The 24,296-nt window shown below is 37.2% G+C and overlaps 1 protein-coding gene across 13 annotated transcripts in view; it reads left to right on the forward strand.

Annotated features, from left to right (window-relative positions):
* LOC128692052 (Na[+]-driven anion exchanger 1) overlaps nucleotides 1–24,296 on the forward strand; it is a 369,866-nt gene that overhangs the window by 121,145 nt on the left and 224,425 nt on the right. Inside the window, exon 7 of one of the 13 annotated variants that reach the window (XM_070085270.1) lies at nucleotides 22,708–22,872. The exons of the other annotated variants lie outside the window; for them this stretch is intronic. Coding sequence (XP_069941371.1) covers nucleotides 22,708–22,872 — 165 coding nt within the window. The remainder of the gene's footprint in view (nucleotides 1–22,707; nucleotides 22,873–24,296) is intronic. 13 annotated transcript variants of the gene reach the window in all.

The raw sequence follows: 24,296 nt of genomic DNA on the forward strand, positions 1-24,296 counted from the left end.
TTAGTTACTGTGGTTTATACTTGATAACACCTTAGTTACTGTGGTTTATACTTGATAACACCCTAGTTACTATGGTTTATACTTGATAACACCTTAGTTACTGTGGTTTATACTTGATAACACCCTAGTTACTGTGGTTTATACTTGATAACACCTTAGTTACTGTGGTTTATACTTGATAACACCCTAGTTACTGTGGTTTATACTTGATAACACCTTACTTACTGTGGTTTATACTTGATAATACCTTAGTTACTGTGGTTTATACTTGATAACACCCTAGTTACTGTGGTTTATACTTGATAACACCTTAGTTACTGTGGTTTATACTTGATAACACCCTAGTTACTGTGGTTTATACTTGATAACACCTTAGTTACTGTGGTTTATACTTGATAACACCCTAGTTACTGTGGTTTATACTTGATAACACCTTAGTTACTGTGGTTTATACTTGATAACACCTTAGTTACTGTGGTTTATACTGATAACACCTTAGTTACTGTGGTTTATACTTGATAACACCTTAGTTACTGTGGTTTATACTTGATAACACCTTAGTTACTGTGGTTTATACTTGATAACACCTTAGTTACTGTGGTTTATACTTGATAACACCTTAGTTACTGTGGTTTATACTTGATAACACCTTAGTTACTATGGTTTATACTTGATAACACCCTAGTTACTGTGGTTTATACTTGATAACACCTTAGTTACTGTGGTTTATACTTGATAACACCTTAGTTACTGTGGTTTATACTTGATAACACCCTAGTTACTGTGGTTTATACTTGATAACACCTTACTTACTGTGGTTTATACTTGATAATACCTTAGTTACTGTGGTTTATACTTGATAACACCCTAGTTACTGTGGTTTATACTTGATAACACCTTAGTTACTGTGGTTTATACTTGATAACACCCTAGTTACTGTGGTTTATACTTGATAACACCTTAGTTACTGTGGTTTATACTTGATAACACCCTAGTTACTGTGGTTTATACTTGATAACACCTTAGTTACTGTGGTTTATACTTGATAACACCTTAGTTACTGTGGTTTATACTGATAACACCTTAGTTACTGTGGTTTATACTTGATAACACCTTAGTTACTGTGGTTTATACTTGATAACACCTTAGTTACTGTGGTTTATACTTGATAACACCTTAGTTACTGTGGTTTATACTTGATAACACCCTAGTTACTGTGGTTTATACTTGATAACACCTTAGTTACTGTGGTTTATACTTGATAACACACTAGTTGCTGTGGTTTATACTTGATAACACCCTAGTTACTGTGGTTTATACTTGATAACACCTTAGTACTGTGGTTTATACTTGATAACACCTTAGTTACTGTGGTTTATACTTGATAACACCCTAGTTACTGTGGTTTATACTTGATAACACCTTAGTTACTGTGGTTTATACTTGATAACACCCTAGTTACTGTGGTTTATACTTGATAACACACTAGTTACTGTGGTTTATACTTGATAACACCCTAGTTACTGTGGTTTATACTTGATAACACCTTAGTTACTGTGGTTTATACTTGATAACACCCTAGTTACTGTGGTTTATACTTGATAACACCTTAGTTACTGTGGTTTATACTTGATAACACACTAGTTACTGTGGTTTATACTTGATAACACCTTAGTTACTGTGGTTTATACTTGATAACACCTTAGTTACTGTGGTTTATACTTGATAACACACTAGTTACTGTGGTTTATACTTGATAACACCTTAGTTACTGTGGTTTATACTTGATAACACACTAGTTACTGTGGTTTATACTTGATAACACCTTAGTTACTGTGGTTTATACTTGATAACACCCTAGTTACTGTGATTTATACTTGATAACACCTTAGTTACTGTGGTTTATACTTGATAACACACTAGTTACTGTGGTTTATACTTGATAACACCTTAGTTACTGTGGTTTATACTTGATAACACCTTAGTTACTGTGGTTTATACTTGATAACACCTTAGTTACTGTGGTTTATACTTGATAACACACTAGTTACTCTGGTTTATACTTGATAACATACTAGTTACTGTGGTTTATACTTGATAACACACTAGTTACTGTGGTTTATACTTGATAACACACTAGTTACTGTGGTTTATACTCCATAACACCTTAGTTACTGTGGTTTATGCTTGATAACACCCTAGTTACTGTGGTTTATACTTGATAACACCTTAGTTACTGTGGTTTATACTTGATAACACCCTAGTTACTGTGGTTTATACTTGATAACACACTAGTTACTGTGGTTTATACTTGATAACACCTTAGTTACTGTGGTTTATACTTGATAACACACTAGTTACTGTGGTTTATACTTGATAACACATTAGTTTCTGTGGTTTATACTTTATAACACCTTAGTTACTGTGGTTTATACTTGATAACACCTTAGTTACTGTGGTTTATACTTGATAACACACTAGTTACTGTGGTTTATACTTGATAACACCTTAGTTACTGTGGTTTATACTTGATAACACCCTAGTTACTGTGGTTTATACTTGATAACACCTTAGTTACTGTGGTTTATACTTGATAACACCCTAGTTACTCTGGTTTATACTTGATAACACCTTAGTTACTGTGGTTTATACTTGATAACACCCTAGTTACTGTGGTTTATACTTGATAACACCCTAGTTACTGTGGATTAAACTTGATAACACCTTAGTTACTGTGGTTTATACTTGATAAAACCCTAGTTTCTGTGGTTTATACTTGATAACACCCTAGTTACTGTGGTTTATACTTGATAACACCCTAGTTACTGTGGTTTATACTTGATACCACCCTAGTTACTGTGGTTTATACTTGATAACACCTTAGTTACTGTGGTTTATACTTGATAACACCCTAGTTACTGTGGTTTATACTTGATAACACCCTAGTTTCTGTGGTTTATACTTGATAACACCTTAGTTACTGTCGTTTATACTTGATAACACCCTAGTTACTGTGGTTTATACTTGATAACACCTTAGTTACTGTGGTTTATACTTGATAACACCTTAGTTACTGTGGTTTATACTTGATAACACCTTAGTTACTGTGGTTTATACTTGATAACACCCTAGTTACTGTGGTTTATACTTGATAACACCTTAGTTACTGTGGTTTATACTTGAAAACACCTTAGTTACTGTGGTTTATACTTGATAACACACTAGTTACTGTGGTTTATACTTGATAACACCCTAGTTACTCTGGTTTCTACTTGATAACACACTAGTTACTGTGGTTTATACTTGATAACACCTTAGTTACTGTGGTTTATACTTGATAACACCCTAGTTACTGTGGTTTATACTTGATAACACACTAGTTACTGTGGTTTATACTTGATAACACCCTAGTTACTGTGGTTTATACTTGATAACACCCTAGTTACTGTGGTTTATACTTGATAACACCTTAGTTACTGTGGTTTATACTTGATAACACCCTAGTTACTGTGGTTTATACTTGATAACACCTTAGTTACTGTGGTTTATGCTTGATAACACCTTAGTTACTGTGGTTTATACTTGATAACACCTTAGTTACTGTGGTTTATACTTGATAACACCCTAGTTACTGTGGTTTATACTTGATAACACCTTAGTTACTGTGGTTTATACTTGAAAACACCTTAGTTACTGTGGTTTATACTTGATAACACACTAGTTACTGTGGTTTATACTTGATAACACCCTAGTTACTGTGGTTTATACTTGATAACACACTAGTTACTGTGGTTTATACTTGATAACACCCTAGTTACTGTGGTTTATACTTGATAACACCCTAGTTACTGTGGTTTATACTTGATAACACACTAGTTACTGTGGTTTATACTTGATAACACCCTAGTTACTGTGGTTTATACTTGATAACACCCTAGTTACTGTGGTTTATACTTGATAACACCTTAGTTACTGTGGTTTATACTTGATAACACCCTAGTTACTGTGGTTTATACTTGATAACACCCTAGTTACTGTGGTTTATACTTGATAACACCTTAGTTACTGTGGTTTATACTTGATAACACCCTAGTTACAGTGGTTTATACTTGATAACACACTTGTTGTTGTGGTGTACACAGACTCTGGTACATAGAGGCAGTCAATCATGGTGTGGATACCATCATGGTGTGGATACCATCATGGTGTGGATACCATCATGGTGTAAGCACCATCATGGTGTAAGCACCATCATGGTGTAAGCACCATCATGGTGTAAGCACCATCATGGTGTAAGCACCATCATAGTGTAAGCACCATCATAGTGTAAGCACCATCATAGTGTAAGCACCATCATGGTATAAGCACCATCATGGTGTAAGCACTATCGTGTAGGTACCATCATGGTGTAAGCACCATCATGGTGTAAGCACCATCAGGTTGTAAGCACCATCTTGGTGTAAGCACCATCATGTTTTAAGCACCATCATGGTGTAAGCACCATCATGGTGTAAGCACCATCTTGGTGTAAGCACCATCATGGTGTAAGCACCATCATGGTGTAAGCACCATCATGGTGTAAGCACCATCATGGTGTAAACACAATCATGTTGTAAGCACCATCGTGGTGTAAGCACCATCGTTGTGTAAGCACCATCATGGTGTAAGCACCATCATGGTGTAAGCACCATCATGTTGTATGCACCATCATGGTGTAATCACCATCATGTTGTAAGCACCATCATGGTGTAAGCACCATCATGGTGTAAGCACCATCTTGGTGTAAGCACCATCATGGTGTATGCACCATCATGGTGTAAGCACCATCATGGTGTAAGCACCATCATGGTGTAAGCACCATCATGGTGTAAGCACCATCGTGGTCTAAGCACCATCGTGGTGTAAGCACCATCGTGGTGTAAGCACCATCGTGGTGTAAGCACCATCATGGTGTAAGCACCATCATGGTGTAAGCACCATCATGGTGTAAGCACCATCGTGGTGTAAGCACCATCGTGGTGTAAGCACCATCGTGGTGTAAGCACCATCGTGGTGTAAGCACCATCGTGGTGTAAGTACCATCATGGTGTAAGCACCATCATGGTGTAAGCACCATCGTGGTGTAAGCACCTTCGTGGTGTAAGCACCATCATGGTGTAAGCACCATCATGGTGTAAGCACCATCATGGAGTAAGCACCATCGTGGTGTAAGCATCATCGTGGTGTAAGCACCATCGTTGTGTAAGCACCATCGTGGTGTAAGCACCATCATGGTGTAAGCATCATCATGGTGTAAGCACCATCGTGGTGTAAGCACCATCGTGGTGTAAGCACCATCATGGTGTAAGCACCATCATGGTGTAAGCACCATCGTGGTGTAAGCACCATCATGGTGTAAGCACCATCGTGGTGTAAGCACCATCATGGTGTAAGCACCATCATGGTGTAAGCACCATCATGGTGTAAGCACCATCATGGTGTAAGCACCATCATGGTGTAAGCACCATCATGGTGTAAGCACCATCATGGTGTAAGCACCATCGTGGTGTAAGCACCATCGTGGTGTAAGCACCATCGTGGTGTAAGCACCATCGTGGTGTAAGCACCATCGTGGTGTAAGCACCATCATGGTGTAAGCACCATCATGGTGTAAGCACCATCATGGTGTAAGCACCATCATGGTGTAAGCACCATCGTGGTGTAAGCACCATCGTGGTGTAAGCACCATCGTGGTGTAAGCACCATCGTGGTGTAAGCACCATTATGGTGTAAGCACCATCATGGTGTAAGCACCATCATGGTGTAAGCACCATCATGGTGTAAGCACCATCATGGTGTAAACACCATCATGGTGTAAGCACCATCGTGGTGTAAGCACCATTATGGTGTAAGCACCATCATGGTGTAAGCACCATCATGGTGTAAGCACCATCATGGTGTAAGCACCATCATGGTGTAAACACCATCATGGTGTAAGCACCATCGTGGTGTAAGCACCATTATGGTGTAAGCACCATCATGGTGTAAGCACCATCATGGTGTAAGCACCATCATGGTGTAAGCACCATCATCTTGTAAGCACCATCATGGTGTAAACACCATCATGGTGTAAGCACCATAATAAACTAGAAAGACAACCTATCAGTGACAGTTATTATGTCATTTATATTCTCAAACAGTGAACTTGTCTTTTAATAACTTTACTACAATAGTTACTCTTGGTGAAGACTTTTACAATACATATTACATCTTTCACACAAGGATATTATGTTTCACATTATAAAGAAGGAGGAGGAAGATGTGTAAGTAGGTTTAACACTAAATGCTAAACCCATACACTTGGTTTAACTCCTCAGTATTAATAACCTGTAAATATTTAGGCTTTACCTAAACTTTTTTTTTTCAAGTGTCGTCTTATGACTCCATAATGTTATTGTTTTTATTTAATACCATTTTCAACAATTTTATTAACCTGTGGTAGACACCAGTATTTACTGATACCGATGATGATGTGTAACTAAATGTTCATTTTCTAAGAAAGTGCAAGTGTACATTCGACATTTTTTGATAAATGAGCATACAGAAATTTTGAACCAGTATGATTATTCATGCTGTATGTATTAGTGAGATAAAAATATGGTTAGATATAGCATGTTGTGGAAAAAACATTGTGTATAGTCAGATTCCAGTCATCATTATGCACTTTGTTCAGCAGTCTTGAGTCTGTATTACATGGACGAGGTAATTTTGTGTAGCCTTTCCTTAAGCTTATTAACTTGTGAGGAGTATTTGAGTGCTTCTCCATGTAGATCCTCTCCAGCTCCTCCATGTAGAACCTCTCCAGCTCCTCCATGTAGATCCTCTCCAGCTCCTCCATGTAGAACCTCTCCAGCTCCTCCATGTAGATCCTCTTCAGCTTCTCTATGTAGAACCTCTCCAGCTCCTCCATGTAGATCCTCTCCAGCTCCTCCATGTAGATCCTCTCCAGCTTCTCTATGTAGAACCTCTCCAGCTCCTTCATGTAGATCCTCTCCAGCTCCTCCATGTAGAACCTCTCCAGCTCTTCCATGTAGATCCTCTCCAGCTCCTCCATGTAGAATGTTTCCTGCTCCATGTAGAACCCCTCTGGCTCCTCCATGTAGAACCCCCCTCTGTCTTCTTCATGTAGAACCCCTCTGGCTCCTCCATGTAGAACCCCTCTGGCTCCTCCATGTAAAACCCCCCTCTGTCTCCTCTATGTAGAACCCCTCTGGCTCCTCCATGAAGGACCTCTTCAACTGCTGGGTGCAGAACTGCTCTAACTTCACACTCTGGCTTTCACTTATCCACTCAGTTTTATCAGTTCATTCTTTATCACAAATTATCTGTTGAGCTGGGGTCAGGGGATTGTGATAGCCAATGAAGAACATTAATTTTGGGCTCCTTAACTATTCAGTTAAAACTTGTATGTGTGACTCGAGTTGTAAACTTGCTGGAAAGTCGATTTTTTTGTACCTTCTTCTTGTCAGTGAGACAGGATGAATGATAATTATTGCAGATATGTCCATATTCACACATTAAGATAACATGCTTGTGTTTAGAAAGCACAGTAAGCAAGAAGTTACTAGTTTCTTTCAAGGATTCTGGAAGAAAAAAAAGATTTAAAGGAAAACAATGGACTGTGATATGAATGTACAAAATTCAAAACCAGAAACAACAACAGTTTTTGGCAATAAGATGCAATTTGTGAGCAAGAAGGACTATGCTGAAGGGTTCTCTGGAATATGAGGAACACTGTAAAGTGGTACTTGATTCTTCTTCCACCTTTTTAATGGAAGAATTCTGAATGGTTATAGTATATATACCTGGACAGAAACCAACACTAGAAGATTTCCACAGATGTTTAATACATCAGTTGTTATCCACACTCATCCTGACATGGTGGGTATCAAGACATGGTTTAAGGCAATTTGTGGTTTACAGATAAACACTTTGCAGAGCTTCCTAATATAACAAAGAAGAAAAATAGACAAAAGACTGCATATTTGTGCAATCAAAAAGGAAGGTGCAAATAATGCAAAGATACATTAAATGTGATTTTTGGTACATACCTTCAGCTTTACATTATGAAGTACTATTCTACACTAAAATATTATAATCATAAATATAGGTACCAGGACTATATATATATATATATATATATATATATATATATATATATATATATATATATATATATATATATATATGTATGTATGTATGTATGTATGTATATAGTGTTCATAATACAGTGGAACCTTGACTTATGAGTGTCCCAACATATGAGTTTTTCGAGATACGAACCGTCGCTCAGTCAATTTTTTGCTCTGAGTTACGAGCCAATGTCCGAGTTATGAACTAGCTTCCCCCGTTTCCCCGTCAACCCACAGCCCACACACCTTGCTTGTTTATCTATGAATTCATGCTTTAATTCTATGGACATCATCCTCTTTTTCTTCTCAGCACTGTCCTTTGCAGTTACAGTGGATCCTCGACCAATGATGGCATCGATTAATGATAAATCTGACTAGCGATACATTTTAACGCAAAAATTTTGCCTCGACTAGCGCTTAAAAACCCGACCAGCGCTATTCGTTCCATACTATACGCGTCCACTTTGGCCTGAGCGCGCCTCACTTGTCCCTTTGGTGCCAGTGTTTACAAGCCAGCCAGTCACCGCGGTCGCTTCCAAACATACAACTGGAACATTTCATATTATCACAGCCTTTTTAGTGATTGCACCTGCAAAATAAGTCACCATGGGCCCCAAGAAAGCTTCTATTGCCAACCCTACAGCAAAAAGAGTGAGAATTACTATGGAGATGAAGAAAGAGATCATTGATAAATATGAAAGTGGAGTGCGTATCTCTGAGCTGGTCAGGTTGTATAATAAACCCCAATCAACCATCGCTACTATTGTGGGCAAGAAAACAGCATTCAAGGAAGCTGTTCTTGCCAAAGGTGCAACTATGTTTTCGAAACTGAGATCGCAAGTGTTAGAAGATGTTGAGAGACTTTTATTGGTGTGGATAAACGAGAAACAGATAGCAGGAGACAGCATCTCTCAAGCGATCATATGTGAAAAGGCTAGGAAGTTGCATGACGATTTAATTAGAAAAATGCCAGCAACTAGTGATGTGAGTGAATTTAAGGCCAGCAAAGGTTGGTTTGAGAGATTTAAGAAGCGTAGTGGTATTCATAGTGTGATAAGGCATGGTGAGGCTGCCAGTTTGGACCACAAATCGGCTGAAAAATATGTGCAGGACTTCAAGGAGTTCATAGACAGTGAAGGACTGAAACCTGAACAAGTGTTTAATTGTGACGAAACAGGCCTGTTTTGGAAGAAAATGCCAAGCAGGACGTACATTACTCAGGAGGAAAAGGCACTCCCAGAACATAAGCCTATGAAAGACAGGCTTACTCTGTTGATGTGTGCCAATGCTAGTGGTGATTGCAAAGTGAAGCCTTTATTGGTGTATCACTCTGAAACTCCCAGAGTGTTCAGGAAAAACAATGTCCTCAAGGCTAATTTGTGTGTGCTGTGGAGGGCAAACAGTAAGGCATGGGTTACTAGGGACTTTTTCTATGACTGGTTACATCATGCATTTGCCCCCAATGTGAAAAATTACCTAATTGAAAAGAAATTAGACCTTAAGTGCCTCCTGGTATTAGACAATGCTCCTGGTCATCCTTCAGACTTGGCAGAGCGACTTTCTAGGGACATGAGCTTCATTAAGGTGAAGTTTTTGCCTCCTAATACCACTCCTCTTCTGCAGCCCATGGACCAGCAGGTTATTTCCAACTTCAAGAAACTGTACACAAAAGCTATGTTTGAAAGGTGCTTTGTAGTGACCTCAGAAACTCAACTGACTCTAAGAGAGTTTTGGAAAGATCATTTTACCATCCTCAATTGTGTAAACCTTATAGGTAAGGCTTGGGAGGAAGTGACTAAGAGGACATTGAACTCTGCTTGGAAGAAACTGTGGCCAGAATGTGTAGACAAAAGGGATTTTGAAGGGTTTGAGGCTAACCCTGAGAATCCTATGCCAGTTGAGGAATCCATTGTGGCATTGGGGAAGTCCTTGGGGTTGGAGGTTAGTGGGGAGGATGTGGAAAAGTTGGTGGTGGAGGACAGTGGAGAACTAACCACTGATGAGCTGCTAGATCATCTTGAACAGCAAGAGGGCACACCTGAGGAAACTGCTTCGGAGGAGGGGAGAGAGAAATTGAAGAAGTTGCCTACTTCTAAGATAAAGGAAATGTGTGCAAAGTGGCTTGAAGTTCAAACCTTTTTTGATGAAAATCACCCTGACACAGCTACTGCAAGCCGTGATGGTGACTATTACACTGACACTGTTGTGAACCACTTTAGGAAAGTCATAAAGGAACGAGAGGTACAGGCCTCTATGGACAGATATGTTGTGCGACAGAAGTCCAGTGACTCTGAAGCTGGTCCTAGTGGCATTAAAAGAACAAGGGAAGTAACCCCAGCAAAAGACTTGCTGCCTCAAGTGCTAATGGAAGGGGATTCCCCTTCTAAACACTAACACCTCTCCCCTCCTCCCATCCCATCAATCATCACCAGATCTTCAATAAAGGTAAGTGTCATGTAACTGTGCATGTAATCTTCAGTTTGTGTGTATTAAAATTAATATTTCATGTGGTAAAAATTTTTTTTTTTCAATACTTTTGGGTGTCTTGCACGGATTAATTTGATTTCCATTATTTCATATGGGGAAAATTAACTTGACTAACGATAATTCTGACTAACGATGAGCTCTCAGGAATGGATTAATATCACTGGTTGAGGGTCCACTGTACTTTCCTAAGACCCCTGGTTAGAAAAAAGAAATTTGGCAAAGTAACTGTACAAAATGTAAGCAAAACTTGAGAGAAATGCTTCCACGGCGAGGTAAACAGTACACTGAGTTGGCGGCGTTCTGAAGCTCCTTGTCCTTGTTATTATTTTTTTATTATAATTATTATAGTAATAATAATAATAATATTATTATTATTATTATTATTATTATTATTATTATTATTATTATTATTATTATTGTTGTTATTAATTTAGGGAACTGGAGCACAGATCCAATTCCCTAGATCAAGAGCCCCTCACCAGCATCAAGGTTCCTTGATGCTGGTGAGGGGTTTTTGATGTTGGGAATTGGATCTGTGCTCCAGTTCCCTAAATTAATAATAATTATAATAATAATAATAATAATGAGCGAGCTTCAGTTCCCTAAATTAATAATAATAATAACGAGGAGCTTCAGAAGATACTGTTTACCTCGCCGTGGAGGCATTAATCTCATGTTTTGCTTGCATTTTATGCAGTTATTTTGCCAAATTTCTTTTTTCTAACCATGGGTCCTAAGAACGAAAGTGCAAAGGACAATGCTGAGAAGAAAAAGATGATGTCCATGGAATTAAAGCAGGAAATCCCAGATAAACACGAGGAAGGTGTGATGTGTGCGGGTTGTTTGTGAGGCAGTATGAGCATAGTACGTACTTCTGCTTAAAAAGTATCATGTTTTAGAAAGATTATAAGATTAAAAACAAAACAGATCCTTATTTTTGTTAAGGGTTTATTTGTTATGCAAAATACTAAATATGCAATACACATGTATTTTCTTACTGAATAATTTTTTTATACATCTTCAAAGGTAAGAATATATTTTGGGTCTACTATATGCACCATATACACAACTTTATATAAATATATACAGATATTGGACTTACTAATACACTAAAACATTTTAAGCTTCTTTGCATGGGCAAGACTTACATTATAATTTCTGCATTTTAATGCCTGTTTAATTGCTCACATTGTTTTCCACAGAAAAGACTTCTGCTGAACATATTTGGGGAATATCTTTGAGATAATGTAATGGAAATACTCTTACTATTAACTTAATTTTTGAATTGTGTTGCTCTGTTAACATTATGGATGAAATGGTATGCAAGATTGAAAATATATTATTAATTCTTTTAAGATACATTTTTAATGGCTGTTTATTTACTAGAATACTACATTGACATGGTAATGTATTTGTTGGAATATTTTATTAGAGATGGGCAGAGATTCTGTAGTTCAGTGAATCATTTGGTTTGTAATGTGCCTGCATGTCTGGATATACAGCAAGGGAATGAGTGATGGTGAATGGATTTCCTTTTGTGAGTCACCTTACCATGGTGGGAAATGGCTAATGAGTTCAGAAGACAAATTTAGGAATAACTTTGAGGAAATAGTCTAGAAAATTTGTAGAAGAAAATTGCATGTGATTATGTGAGAGGGAGAGGAAATGAAAAATGTTTTGAGGTTTGTGCATTACTTGGGTAAGTGTCCATTGGAATGCCTGGCATAGGTGGTGTAGGTGTAAATGCATTAAAGATAGAGGTACAGTAATAACCAATAAACACAAGAATGGAGGAGGAAAGAAGTATTGAAAAGGTTTAAATATCTATTTTCTATTTCTGCACACTGTGTCATACAGTAGGTTTCTGGCTTACAATGTTTTGACTTATAAATGTTTCACTTTTAAGACATTGGCACTTTGGAACCAATTAATGACTAGTGAACACGAACTCTCTCTTCCAGTACACTAGAACACTTCCCAAACTGAAGAGTCGAGGACTCATCAGTGGAAAAAGCTGCTGCAGCTGTTAGTTTGCTCGTACCTTCTTGCATTAGTTATTTTTATTAACATTTATCTAGGAAAAAAATTACCTGTGCATCATGACTGGAAAGGGCAAGTTTAGTGGTGCTAATACATAAATGGCACTTGCAAGGAAATCTGTGAGCTTTGGCATGAGTCTAGACATAATAAAATAATCAAAATAAGAATGAGATGGTGACAATCACTGGCGTTGTGTATGGCATAAACCAAACTTCCATTGCTACTATTATCAAGGTAAAGATCATAACTAAGAACACTTTAAAGGCTCTGTACCAATGCATTCCACTATCATTTGCAAGGAACACACTGGGCTTTTAGGTGAGATGGAAAAATATTTGATGGTTTGTTTAGGTAACCACCACTAGAAAAGAATGACTCTCAGCCTTTTGCTAATACAAGAAAGAGCTTTTAGTCTCTGTGATGACTTAAAAGAAACAGATGAAGATAGAAGCACTAATGATGAATCAGAATTTACTGCAAGCCATGGATGATTCAAGAATAAAGTTGCCTGATGTTAAAGTGATTGGTGAAACTGTAACAGCTGAGGAATTTGTGAAATTGCAACATCCTTCAAGCTGGTAATTACAGTGCTCATCGATTATTAATATCCATGAATGAGATGAATTTTATAAAAATGCATTATGGGACATGCATTTCATCTCATAATTGAGCCCAAAATGAGAAAGAAACCACACTTCTAGTGAGGAAGGCAGTATTAACATTCAAGGTAAATATTGTACTATACTCTTTAATTAACCTTTTGAGGGTCCAGAGGCCAAATCTCAGAGTGACAGCCAGGGTCCAAGAATTTTCAAAAAAAAATTTTTTTATTTTTTCTTATGAAATGGTAGAAAAAATTTTTCTGAGGGGAATAAAGCAAAAAGTACGAAATTTGATGAAAAATTTACGAAATTACACTCTCGCAAATTTTGTTGCATCAGCGATATTTATGCATCGGTGATTTTTGCCGATATTGACTTCCATTTTAGGCCAATTATATTATTCCAGTCGATCAGATGCTTAGCTATTTCGCTAGTATTATTTCTGTTTTATCAACTGAGCACAAGAAATTGCCCAGTCAACTGTTTCAACTACCCAGTAAAGTGATCATAAATTGGTAATTTGGCCAATTTAATGCAAAGTTCAAAATATATCAATTTCAAAATAGGGTCCAGAATATACAATGCAGGCATTTCTGGCACTAAACTAACATTTCCTCTGTTTATTATTTATGTTTCCAGGCTTTACAGATGAATTCCATATTGATTTTTTATTCACACCAAAAAATAGAAGATTTACTGCTGTGCAATATTGTAATAATTGTATAAATATGTCAGCACATTCGTGAACAAATATTAGACCCACCAGTTGACATGTATTAAACATGTGACGTCATTTGTGCATCCTTGAACATTGGCAAAAATTGAACATTTCTGCTATTTGGAACTCAGTTTCAAGGTAATTTCACTACTAAAACCAATCAAAATAATCTTTATTTCTGTAACATATCTTCCATTCTATCAAATGAGACCAAGAAATTGTGAATACAACTGTAAACAACATATGAAAAAACACTGCAAAGTTGCTATTTTAATTCAAAATTACTGTCACAGTTTTTTCTCTCATTATGCACTGTGTGCTGCTAGATTCGTTTTATGTGGTTCACACTTACCACATAGATGTATTCTCTCATATCTAGGCCCAAATTTACCACTCACAGCTTATCTGAGTGAGCTTAGCTCATGACGTAGAATTTCGGCTTGGACCCTGGCTTCAAAGCCATAGAACTACGAGATGGACTCTCAAAGGGTTAACATGTATACATTATTTAAACGATTATTATTATTATTATTATTATTATTATTATTATTATTATTATTATTATTATTATTATTATTATTTTAAAGTGAAATGGAACATAACTGATTGGAAAATAATGGCTAAATTTTCTGGGTAAAAATACAATTGAAGCAAAACTGGACATAGACTATTTTCGCTTGGGGAATACATCTCTTTATTATAACATGAGTGTCTGTGCATAAATAGGTTCCAAGTTCCAAACAATAAACTTGCGAAAAATTTTCAAGTGAGAATTAATGTAATAAGTCAGGGACCTACTGTATATGTATTTAAATAATAGTAAGTGTAAATAAAACTTTACTGTTAAGAATGTAAATTACATTGTGTATTACAGTATATACTCAATTATAGGTTGACCCCAAACGTTGCTTCCAAAATCCTAAGTTTTTCATATATTGTGTGCATAGTATAGGCTAGTTTTTGAAAGACAGTATAATAACCTTTGGGAATTAATGTATTGTACTGGATGTAGTGAGGCTCATGTTAGAGTATGTAGGAAAGAGGGAGATTATATCCCAGTAAAAGTAGGCCTTAGACAAGGATGTGTGATGTCACCGTGATTGTTCAATATATTTATAGATAGGGTTGTAAGAGAAGTGAATGCGAGGGCCTTGGCAAGAGGTGTGAAGTTAAAAGATAAAGAATCAAACACAAAGTGGGAGTTGTCACAGTTGCTCTTTGCTGATGACACTGTGCTCTTGGGAGATTCTGAAGAGAAGTTGCAGAGGTTGGTGGATGAATTTGGTAGGGTATGTAAAAGGAGAAAATTAAAAGTGAATATAGGAAAGAGTAAGGTTATGAGGATAACAGAAAAGATTAGGTGACAAAAGATTGGATATCAGATTGGAGGGAGAGAGTATGGAGGAGGTGAATGTATTCAGATATTTGGGAGTGGATGTGTCAGCAGATGGGTCTATGAAAGATGAGGTGAATCATAGAATTGATGAGGGGAAAAGGGTGAGCGGTGCACTTTGTCTGTGGAGACAAAGAACTTTGTCCTTGGAAGCAAAGAGGGGAATGTATGAGAGTATAGTTTTACCAACGCTCTTATATGGGTGTGAAGCATGGGTGATGAATGTTGCAGTGAGGAGAAGGCTGGAGGCAGTGGAGATGTTATGTCTGAGGGCAATGTGTGGTGTGCATATAATGCAGACAGTTTGTAGTTTGGAAGTTAGGAGGAGGTGCGGGATTGTCAAAACTGTTGTCCATAGGGATGAGGAAGGGTTGTTGAAGTCATTCAGACATGTAGAGAGAATGGAATGAAACAGAATGACTTCGAGAGTGTATACATCTGTAGTGGATGGAAAGCAGGGTAGGGGTCGGCCTGGGAAAGGTTGAAGGGAGGGGGTAAAGGAGGTTTTGTGTGTGAGGGGCTTGGACTTCCAGCAAGCATGTGTGAGCATATTTGATAGGAGTGAATTGAGACAAAAGGTTTTTAATACTTGATGTGCTGTTGGAGTGTGACCAAAGTGGCATTTATTAAGGGATTCAGGGAAACCAGCAGGCCGGATTTGAGTCCTGGAGATGGGAAGTACAGTGTCTACACTCTGCAGGAAGAGTGTTAATGTTGCAGTTTTATAAACTGTAGTGTAAAGCACCCTTCTGGCAAGACAGTGATGGAGTGAATGATGATGAAAGTTTTTCTTTTTTTGATCACCTTGCCTTGGTGGAAATCGGCCGATGTGTTAATAAAAGAAGAGAAATTATCCTGAAAGGTGGTACTGTTTATTAATAAGTTCTGAATGTACAGTATATGCAGCTTGTCTTTTGTTTTAAAAATTAGTGTATACATAATATGAGATATGCTTGCCTCTGTTTTCGAAGTAGATATCATAGGCAAACCATCTCACAGTGTTAAACTGAAAATCTTACTTCTATTTACCAGTCTAGGGATTTAGTAAAAGAAGAAATGTAAAAGTCACCTGATCTTTACTGGGTAAAGTCATCTTGTATAAATATAGTTACAGTGTGCATGAGAAACAGTAGCCACAATATAGCACATAATTCAAGTGATAGCTGATTACAAGTCTGTCTCTTATGTAAAATATAAGTTACCAGTAATCAACCCACAAATGATAATTAGTCTAAGTTCTGTATCAGACTAATGAAAAAATATGCATCACACAAAACTCTTAAGACCAGCAGAAGTACCAAAGTGTGAAGCTATCTAGCACAAGATACTAAGTCAACACAGTGCATGTGTGTTTAGATACTATCTAGTTATAGACTAAGTCCAGTGTGTATACACTGGCAAGGCAGTCAGAAATAAATTTCTTTCAATTCTAGATAAGGCTTGACTCTAAAATGTTTGGCAAATGTCAACTCCACTGACTTGTTAGTACAGTGGTACCTTGACTTATGAGTTTAATTCGTTCTGTGACCGAGCTTGTAACTCAATTTGCTCGTACAGTGGACCCCCGAGTTTCATGATTAATCCATTCCAGAGAGTCTGCCAAAGGACAAAATTCCCGAATGGCGAAACCATTTTCCCCATAAGAAATAAAGGAAATAAAATTAATCCGTTCCAGACATCCAAAAATATTAAAAAAAAAAATTTTTTTTTAAATTAAATAAAGATGTACATACAGAAAACAATGAGAAATCAAGCACATACATATATGAAATAATAATGACATTACACTTATCTTTACTGAAGACTTCTGGGTGGATGGAAGACGGGAGGCGGGGAGAGCATGAAGGTGCACTATTGTTTGGAAGGGGAATCCCCTTCGATAAAGACTTCAGGTACTAAGTCCTTATCTGGGGTTACTTCCCTTCTTTGTTTTTTAATGCCACTGGGAACAACTTGAGAGTCACTGGACCCCTGTTGCACAAAATATCTGTCCAGAGAGTTCTGTTTCTGGCATTTCTTTAAGATTTGTCTGAAGTGGGACACAACACTTTCATTGTACCTGTTGCCAATACGGCCTGCAACAGCTTTGTCAGGGTGAAGTTCATCCATGAATGTTTGCAATTCAGTCCACTTTGCACAAATGCCCTTTATCTCTGAAGAAGGCATCTTCCTCCATCTCTCTTCCTCCTCCTCTGAAGCAATTTCCTGAGTTGTGGTCTGTTACTGTTGCAGGTGAAGCTCTTGCAGTTCTGCAGTGGTTAGCTCTTCATCATGGTCCTCCACCAACTCTTCCACATCCTCAAAACTCACATCCAACCTCATGGAATTCCCCAGTGACACAATACTTTCCACAACTGGCATAGGCTCCTCAGGGTCAGCCTCAAACCCTTCAAAGTCCCTCCCTTGTACACATTCTAGCCACAATTTTCTCCAAGCAGAGTTCAAAGTCCTGCAAGTCACTCCCTCTCAAGCCTTACCTATAAGGTTTATGCAATGGAGCATATTGAAGTGATCTTTCCAGAACTCTCTTAGGGTCAGTTCAGTGTCTGAGGTCACTTCAAAGCACTTTTGAAATGCTGCTTTATTGTACAGATTTTTAAAGTGTGAAATGACCTCCTGGTCTATGAGCTGGAGGAGAGGAGTTGTATTAGGGGCAAGAACTTCACTGTGATAAAACAAAACTCTTCCACCATTTGCTCTTCCAAGTCTGCAGGATGAGCAGGAGCATTGTCTATTACCAGGAGGCACTTGAGTTCCAATTTATTTTCCAGGAGGTATTTCTTCACTCTGGGGCCAAACACTTCATTAAATCAATCAAGGAAAATTTCCCTTGTGACTCATGCCTTACTGTTTGCCTTCCACATCACACACAATTTACTCTTGGTGACACTGTTTTTCTTGAACACTCTGGGATTTTCAGAGTGATACACCAGTAAAGGCTTCACTTTGCAATCCCCACTAGCATTACTACAAAACATGAGAGTTAGCCTGTCTTTCATAGGCTTGTGTCCTTTGCTGGCCTTAAAATCACAAACCAGCCTTTGCTGGCCTTAAAATCACAAACCAGCCTTTGCTGGCCTTAAAATCACAAGCCAGCCTTTGCTGGCCTTAAAATCACAAACATCACCACTCGTTGCAGGCATTTTCTTTACGAGGTCGTCCTGCAGCTGCCTTGCCTTTTCACATATTATCGACTGCCTGTACTATCTCCTGCTAACTGTTTTTGGGTAATCCACAATCCACACCAACAATAACCTCTCCACTTCTTCGAGGGTTTGCAATCTCTTTTTTGTCAGCATGTCTACCCTTCTCGCAACAACAGCACACTTTATTTCCTTTCTCTAACCACGATCAAAGTGATGGTTGAATGGGGTTTGCCATACATCCTGGCAAGCTCTGTAACACGCACTCCACTCTCATATTTTTCAATGATTTCTTTCTTGAATTTGATCGTGTTTCTTACTTTCTTTACCAGAGGGCTGGCACTAGCTTTCTTTGGGCCCATGGTGACTTATTAAGCAGTTGCAAGCACAAAAAACAATGGGTTATTATGAAATGTATTTTATGAACCCTTGGGGTGATGGTCACTCACTGGTAAACAATGGCACACTGAGCATGAATTGTGCAGGAGACTGGCTTTGTGTGCGTGCTGACGGCAGACGCGTACCGGACGATTGCCGAATCACGGACTGTGAGGCAATATTTTGGTGAAAAAAGGTTGCCGAAAGTCGAATTTCATGAAAGTTATGGCTGCCAAATGGCGGGGGTTCACTGTATATCAAATCAATTTTCTTCACTGAAACTAATTGAAATGCCATTAATCCATTCCAACCCCCAAAAAAAACACCCCAGGGGCAGGAGAAAATACTTCAGTATTTTTTCTATGGCTTATATATCTATCAGAATTGATCTAATATGACATAAGAAACACTATAAGTTACATAGAAACATTATATATATTCTAGAATGAATAAAATAGGCCATAATATGGCCTTGAATTTGAGTGTCCAGGACCAGTTTGAGTATATAAAATTATTACTGCTCCTTCTTATAATGTGTTCTTTGGTCCTGGGTAAGAGAAAACAGAGTTTTTAAGTGGCTAACTGCACTAGATCACTAGTACAGTGATATATGAATATCTCGGAAGGCAATTATTGACTTATTTCATGAAGCTCACCATTTATTTTTGAAATGCAATAATATTGACAGGAATCATAAAAACTGATTGTTCTACAATTGGCTTGTGGAATATTGGAAATATTCCAAATATTTTGGGATTTGTGTGGGAGTAAAGGGAAAGATATTTTGCTAATGTCAGAAACTTAGCAACTTTATTTTTTTTGTAGAATAACTGAAGATAATTACACGATTACCTCCAGTGAGAACATCGCACTAGCATTGCTTTATAAGTGCCAAGTCCCAAAACCTCCTTTTGTTGTGCCACTTAGGCCGGGGTTCTTGCCAGATATCATTTTCAGTAAATATTTATTTTTTTCGTTCATAACTTGGATTTTTGCTTGCAACTCAAAGCAAAAATCGACCAAGCGACGGCTTGTAACTTGGAAAACTCATAAGTTGGGGCACTCATAAGTCAAGGTACCACTGTATACAGAATCAAACCTCTTCTAGAGACTGAAGTTACACCGGAAGACAGTGCAAAACTTAAGTAAAAGTTAACAATACACAAGATATATATTGTACTTCATTTAAGCAAACATTCTATTCAAACAGGAGAGATGCATTGAAAGACTAGGTCCTCAGACTGCTTCACAGCAGCTATGTCCAACAGTGTAGTTAAAATAATGAGTCATACAGATTCCAAACTGACTTGTGTAAGAAGGTATTTGCACGTGAGGCTGTGTTAGCGGAGACAGCCATAGGTCACATCCTTCCTGTACAGCTGCAGATGAATAGCAGATGGTCACTGAGTGAGTGTGGAGGTGGAACTGCATCTGGCAGTTTGTCAAATTATAATCATGTCTACTGCTTATTATGGAAGGCAATGTCAAGTACCTCCACCCTGGCTCTCTTAATGTCACATGTACTGTTTGATGTACTTATTGTACAATATTATGAAAATGGTAAATGGAAAAAGTAACATGAGTTATTACAAGAGAAGGCCTAGACGTTATCTCAGCTATAAACAATGAAAGATCACCATAACAGTCTAAGCAGTAAATGTTAATAAGCACTAAACAAACAGACAAACACACAATAATGTGGAGATGTTAGGTTCACATAATAATGTCTGTTTGCATAAAAAAAATATTGATTTATGAATGTTACAATAAATCATGTTAGAGCTTATTAAACTATTTGAAAAGGCTTATCAAATGTTGCAGAGTTTTGAGTGTAGCAAGAATGTTTGACCTGGGAACACTGTAGTGGTCACCTAGTGTACTAGTAGTAAAACAAGGAAGGTAGTGTGTAATGCTTCAGCTCCAACACAAATTAAGGTGTGATCAGTTTTGTTTGTGTATTTAAGGTGCATTATAGTGCGTGAGTGTTTTTTTTATACCCTTAATACTCCCAAGAAGTTGGAATCTAGTATGCAGTAGGCATACAGCATGCATGAATTTCAATCTCTGAAAGGTATTACCCATGCATAAACCAGCTCCCTACTTCTTTGCTTAAACTCTCGACCTATACTTGAGTATATACAGTAGCAATGTTTTATTTAGGTCAGTTCCTTTGTTTAATATAAAATTGTTTTACATATTTTGTTGCCTTTGTTGTGTTATATAGTCGACTCAGTTCATCATGTTCTTTTACAGTGTAGCTCCACCAGTGTTGTATGTTGCTTTGATGTCACCTAGACTTTGCATTTGCAAATAAATGGACAGTGTGATTTCTCTCATATTTGGAATAATATGTGGACTGGTGTGTCCAAATTGCAGAAAAGTTAGAGATACTTTATCTCTTTATTTAAAACTCCAAATTTGTGTGTTTACAATTTACAATTTGGGAATTTTTATTCATGTTTGTGGCAAGTATAGGCATTTGCATCAGCCTGAATTGTTATTACACATATTTATGCTTAGTAGGTTTCTGAAGACCCAGTGCAGTATTATAGTTATTAAACTAATTTTTCTCATTAATTTCAGCATCAATACAGTTTGGGAAATATTTATGTTTCTTTAAGTGTAAATGTGAGCTTAGGTCTATCATGCATTATAAATTCCAAAGTCAACAACTGATGAAGCATAATTTTATTGATTCACTGTCAAATTAAACAATTTTCTTAATTAAACTTTTTAATTTTGCTCTAAGAAAATTCAGAATTTTGGGCATCATTTTGATTTTTTTTTGTTTTCTGAATCTGTGATAATTTCAAATACTGTTTGATAATTCCAAATAAGAGAGATGTTACGCATTGTGATGTTAAGTGAAGGTGCATGGAGAAGACTGACAAGAGTTGTAAATGATGATGCATGTAGAAAATTGGCAAAGGTTGTAAATGATGGTGGATGGGGGTGATTGGCAGGGAAAGATTGGCATGGGTACATCTTGGTACAATATTTAAGCTTTCTAGTGTACGAGGAGTATAGACAGTATTTATGCTGAATAATCTAGTGAAGAGCACAGTAGAATGATTCACTTTAATACATGAGAAGTATTGTCAATATAGCTGTTATTATGCATATAGTTAAGTTGATAAATGTGAATTCCTCAGGACATGAATTATGGAACCTAGAAATGCTGAATAAGAGGAAAACTTAGACTCTTGTAATTAGCAAAAACAGCAGTATGACTTTTGATCATGTGTAATAAGCTATTGCTTTAATACTTTAAGATCACCATTATATTTTGTGTTTGCTCGTGCTAAAGCTCTTTACTTTCACTTCTAGGTTTAACAAATAAATGCTCTGCGAGTATTACTTACTTGTCCTGACCAGCTGAATGCTGTGCCAACACACTATCATACAGTTCATATCACCTATTAAAATTCTATTCTTTTCATCACAGCTCATTCATCTGCATTGCTCTGATAATTTTACAAGTTTGTATTATACAAGTAATAATATTTTCTAATCACTTGGCAGTAATACCTGTGCAGAATGAAACACATCCATCTTTTGTCATAATAATTTAGCTTCAACAATAATGCTTTAATCTACTTTGTGTATCTCAGATTCCATTTTTATGTCACATTGCTAATTCAGTATTTGTTCACATTGACACAGTAACTCGTCTCACAATTTTCTCTTTAATTTCACTATTTCCTCTTGTTATGAGTTTTCATTACTCAACTTCTTTTCTCCATTTTCTGTTCTGACCATCAATTTTCCCTGACAGTGGAGGAGGGCGGGGCTTCTACCCAAGCCTCGCCCACGCCCACGCCCACAACAGCTCTTGATGAACCGCCCAAATTTGGACGCTTCTTGAACGTGCCGGGGAGCGGTGGTGGTGTTGGTTGTGGTGGTGGTGTTGGTGGTGGTGGTGGTGGTGGAAGTACTGAGGGTAACAACCCAACCACTTTTCTGAAAATTATCTGGGAGACATTTGTGATGAGACCAGCAATTTTGACCTTTGATTAAATGTTTTTTATAAAGTTGGTTTTATTGCACTGAAGAAAGTCAATTACATTCGAAATTTTATTTTGGGCTCAAAATTTCTGTTTGTCTTATTTCTTGGCCTATTACATATTCCCATTCTTTGCTTAAAAAATTGGTGTACTCAAATAACTTTTTGCTGCACTTTGTATAATGGTTTTTAAATTGGGAAATTGGTTTAGTGTTTTGTACCTGATCCATAGCAATTGAAAGTCGTCTTGAAAATTGTCACCCTAGTAATTATTCTTCCATCAAAATTTCTGTAGTTGCCTGTACTTTATGCATGGACGACTATGCTACGCTCAAGCTTTTTAATATAATTTGCACAATTCTTTAGGTCAAGGAATATATTACTGCACCATATCTCCCCAATAATTTTATGAAAAGTACATAATGATGATGTGCTTCTCATTTTAACCTTGTGGCAGAAACTTGCTCTAGCTTCCTGTTTTCTGTGCAACAGAAAATGGGAATATGCACAAACTAATATCTGAAGGGCTTGTTCTTAACTGCTTCTAGTTTTTTTGTCACTTGGAATGCTACATTATTTTGAATACATTACATCTTTGTTAACATTTTTTATTAATCTCAAGGGTAGTGTGACTAGCTCGTAAAATGTGTTTTTTTTTTTTTTAGTTTGGGTGAAGTTTAATTGGTGTGTATTTAATAGCCCATAAACAATTTAAGTTTGTGGGGAAAGGGGGTGTATATGTGTGTGTGTGTGTGTGTGTGTGTGTGTGTGTGTGTGTGTGTGTGTGTGTGTGTGTGTCTGTGTCTGTGTGTGTACATGTGTGTATGTAATAACCTATTTGCATTTACATATGGGTGAGCTCTAGCTCTTGTTCCCACTACTTAGCTTTGGATTGACTGGTGTGTATTAGCTATATGCGGATGTGTGCATGTATGTTTGCAGTTAACTATTTGTAGTTACAGAAGTAGAGCTGTGCTCATGGTCTCCCAATTTTAATTTATCATAAATACATATTTATAAAGTTTGTGATGACATACAGTAGCACATTACCTGCTCTAGGAGGCCATCCCAGCTTGCTACTAACCTTCACTGATTATTTTCTATTTTTTTCATCACATTGTTTTAAATTTTAAAGTTGTGTCCTCTTATTTTCCCAATTATTGGTTCCAAAAATCTTCACCATTGCCTTATACCCTTTTATGAACTTATATTTTATGATATTAACTTTTACTTTTTTCTTCCATTGAAGGCACTTTCACTACAGACACCTTCATCACTTTTATATGTGAAATTGCTCTTGCCCTGCCATCCACACGATGGATATGGGTTCACAATAAGCTAGCTACTCTGGCAATATAATG

Source organism: Cherax quadricarinatus, chromosome 15 (assembly GCF_038502225.1).
Source record: "Cherax quadricarinatus isolate ZL_2023a chromosome 15, ASM3850222v1, whole genome shotgun sequence".
NCBI classification, from domain to species: Eukaryota; Metazoa; Arthropoda; class Malacostraca; order Decapoda; family Parastacidae; genus Cherax; species Cherax quadricarinatus.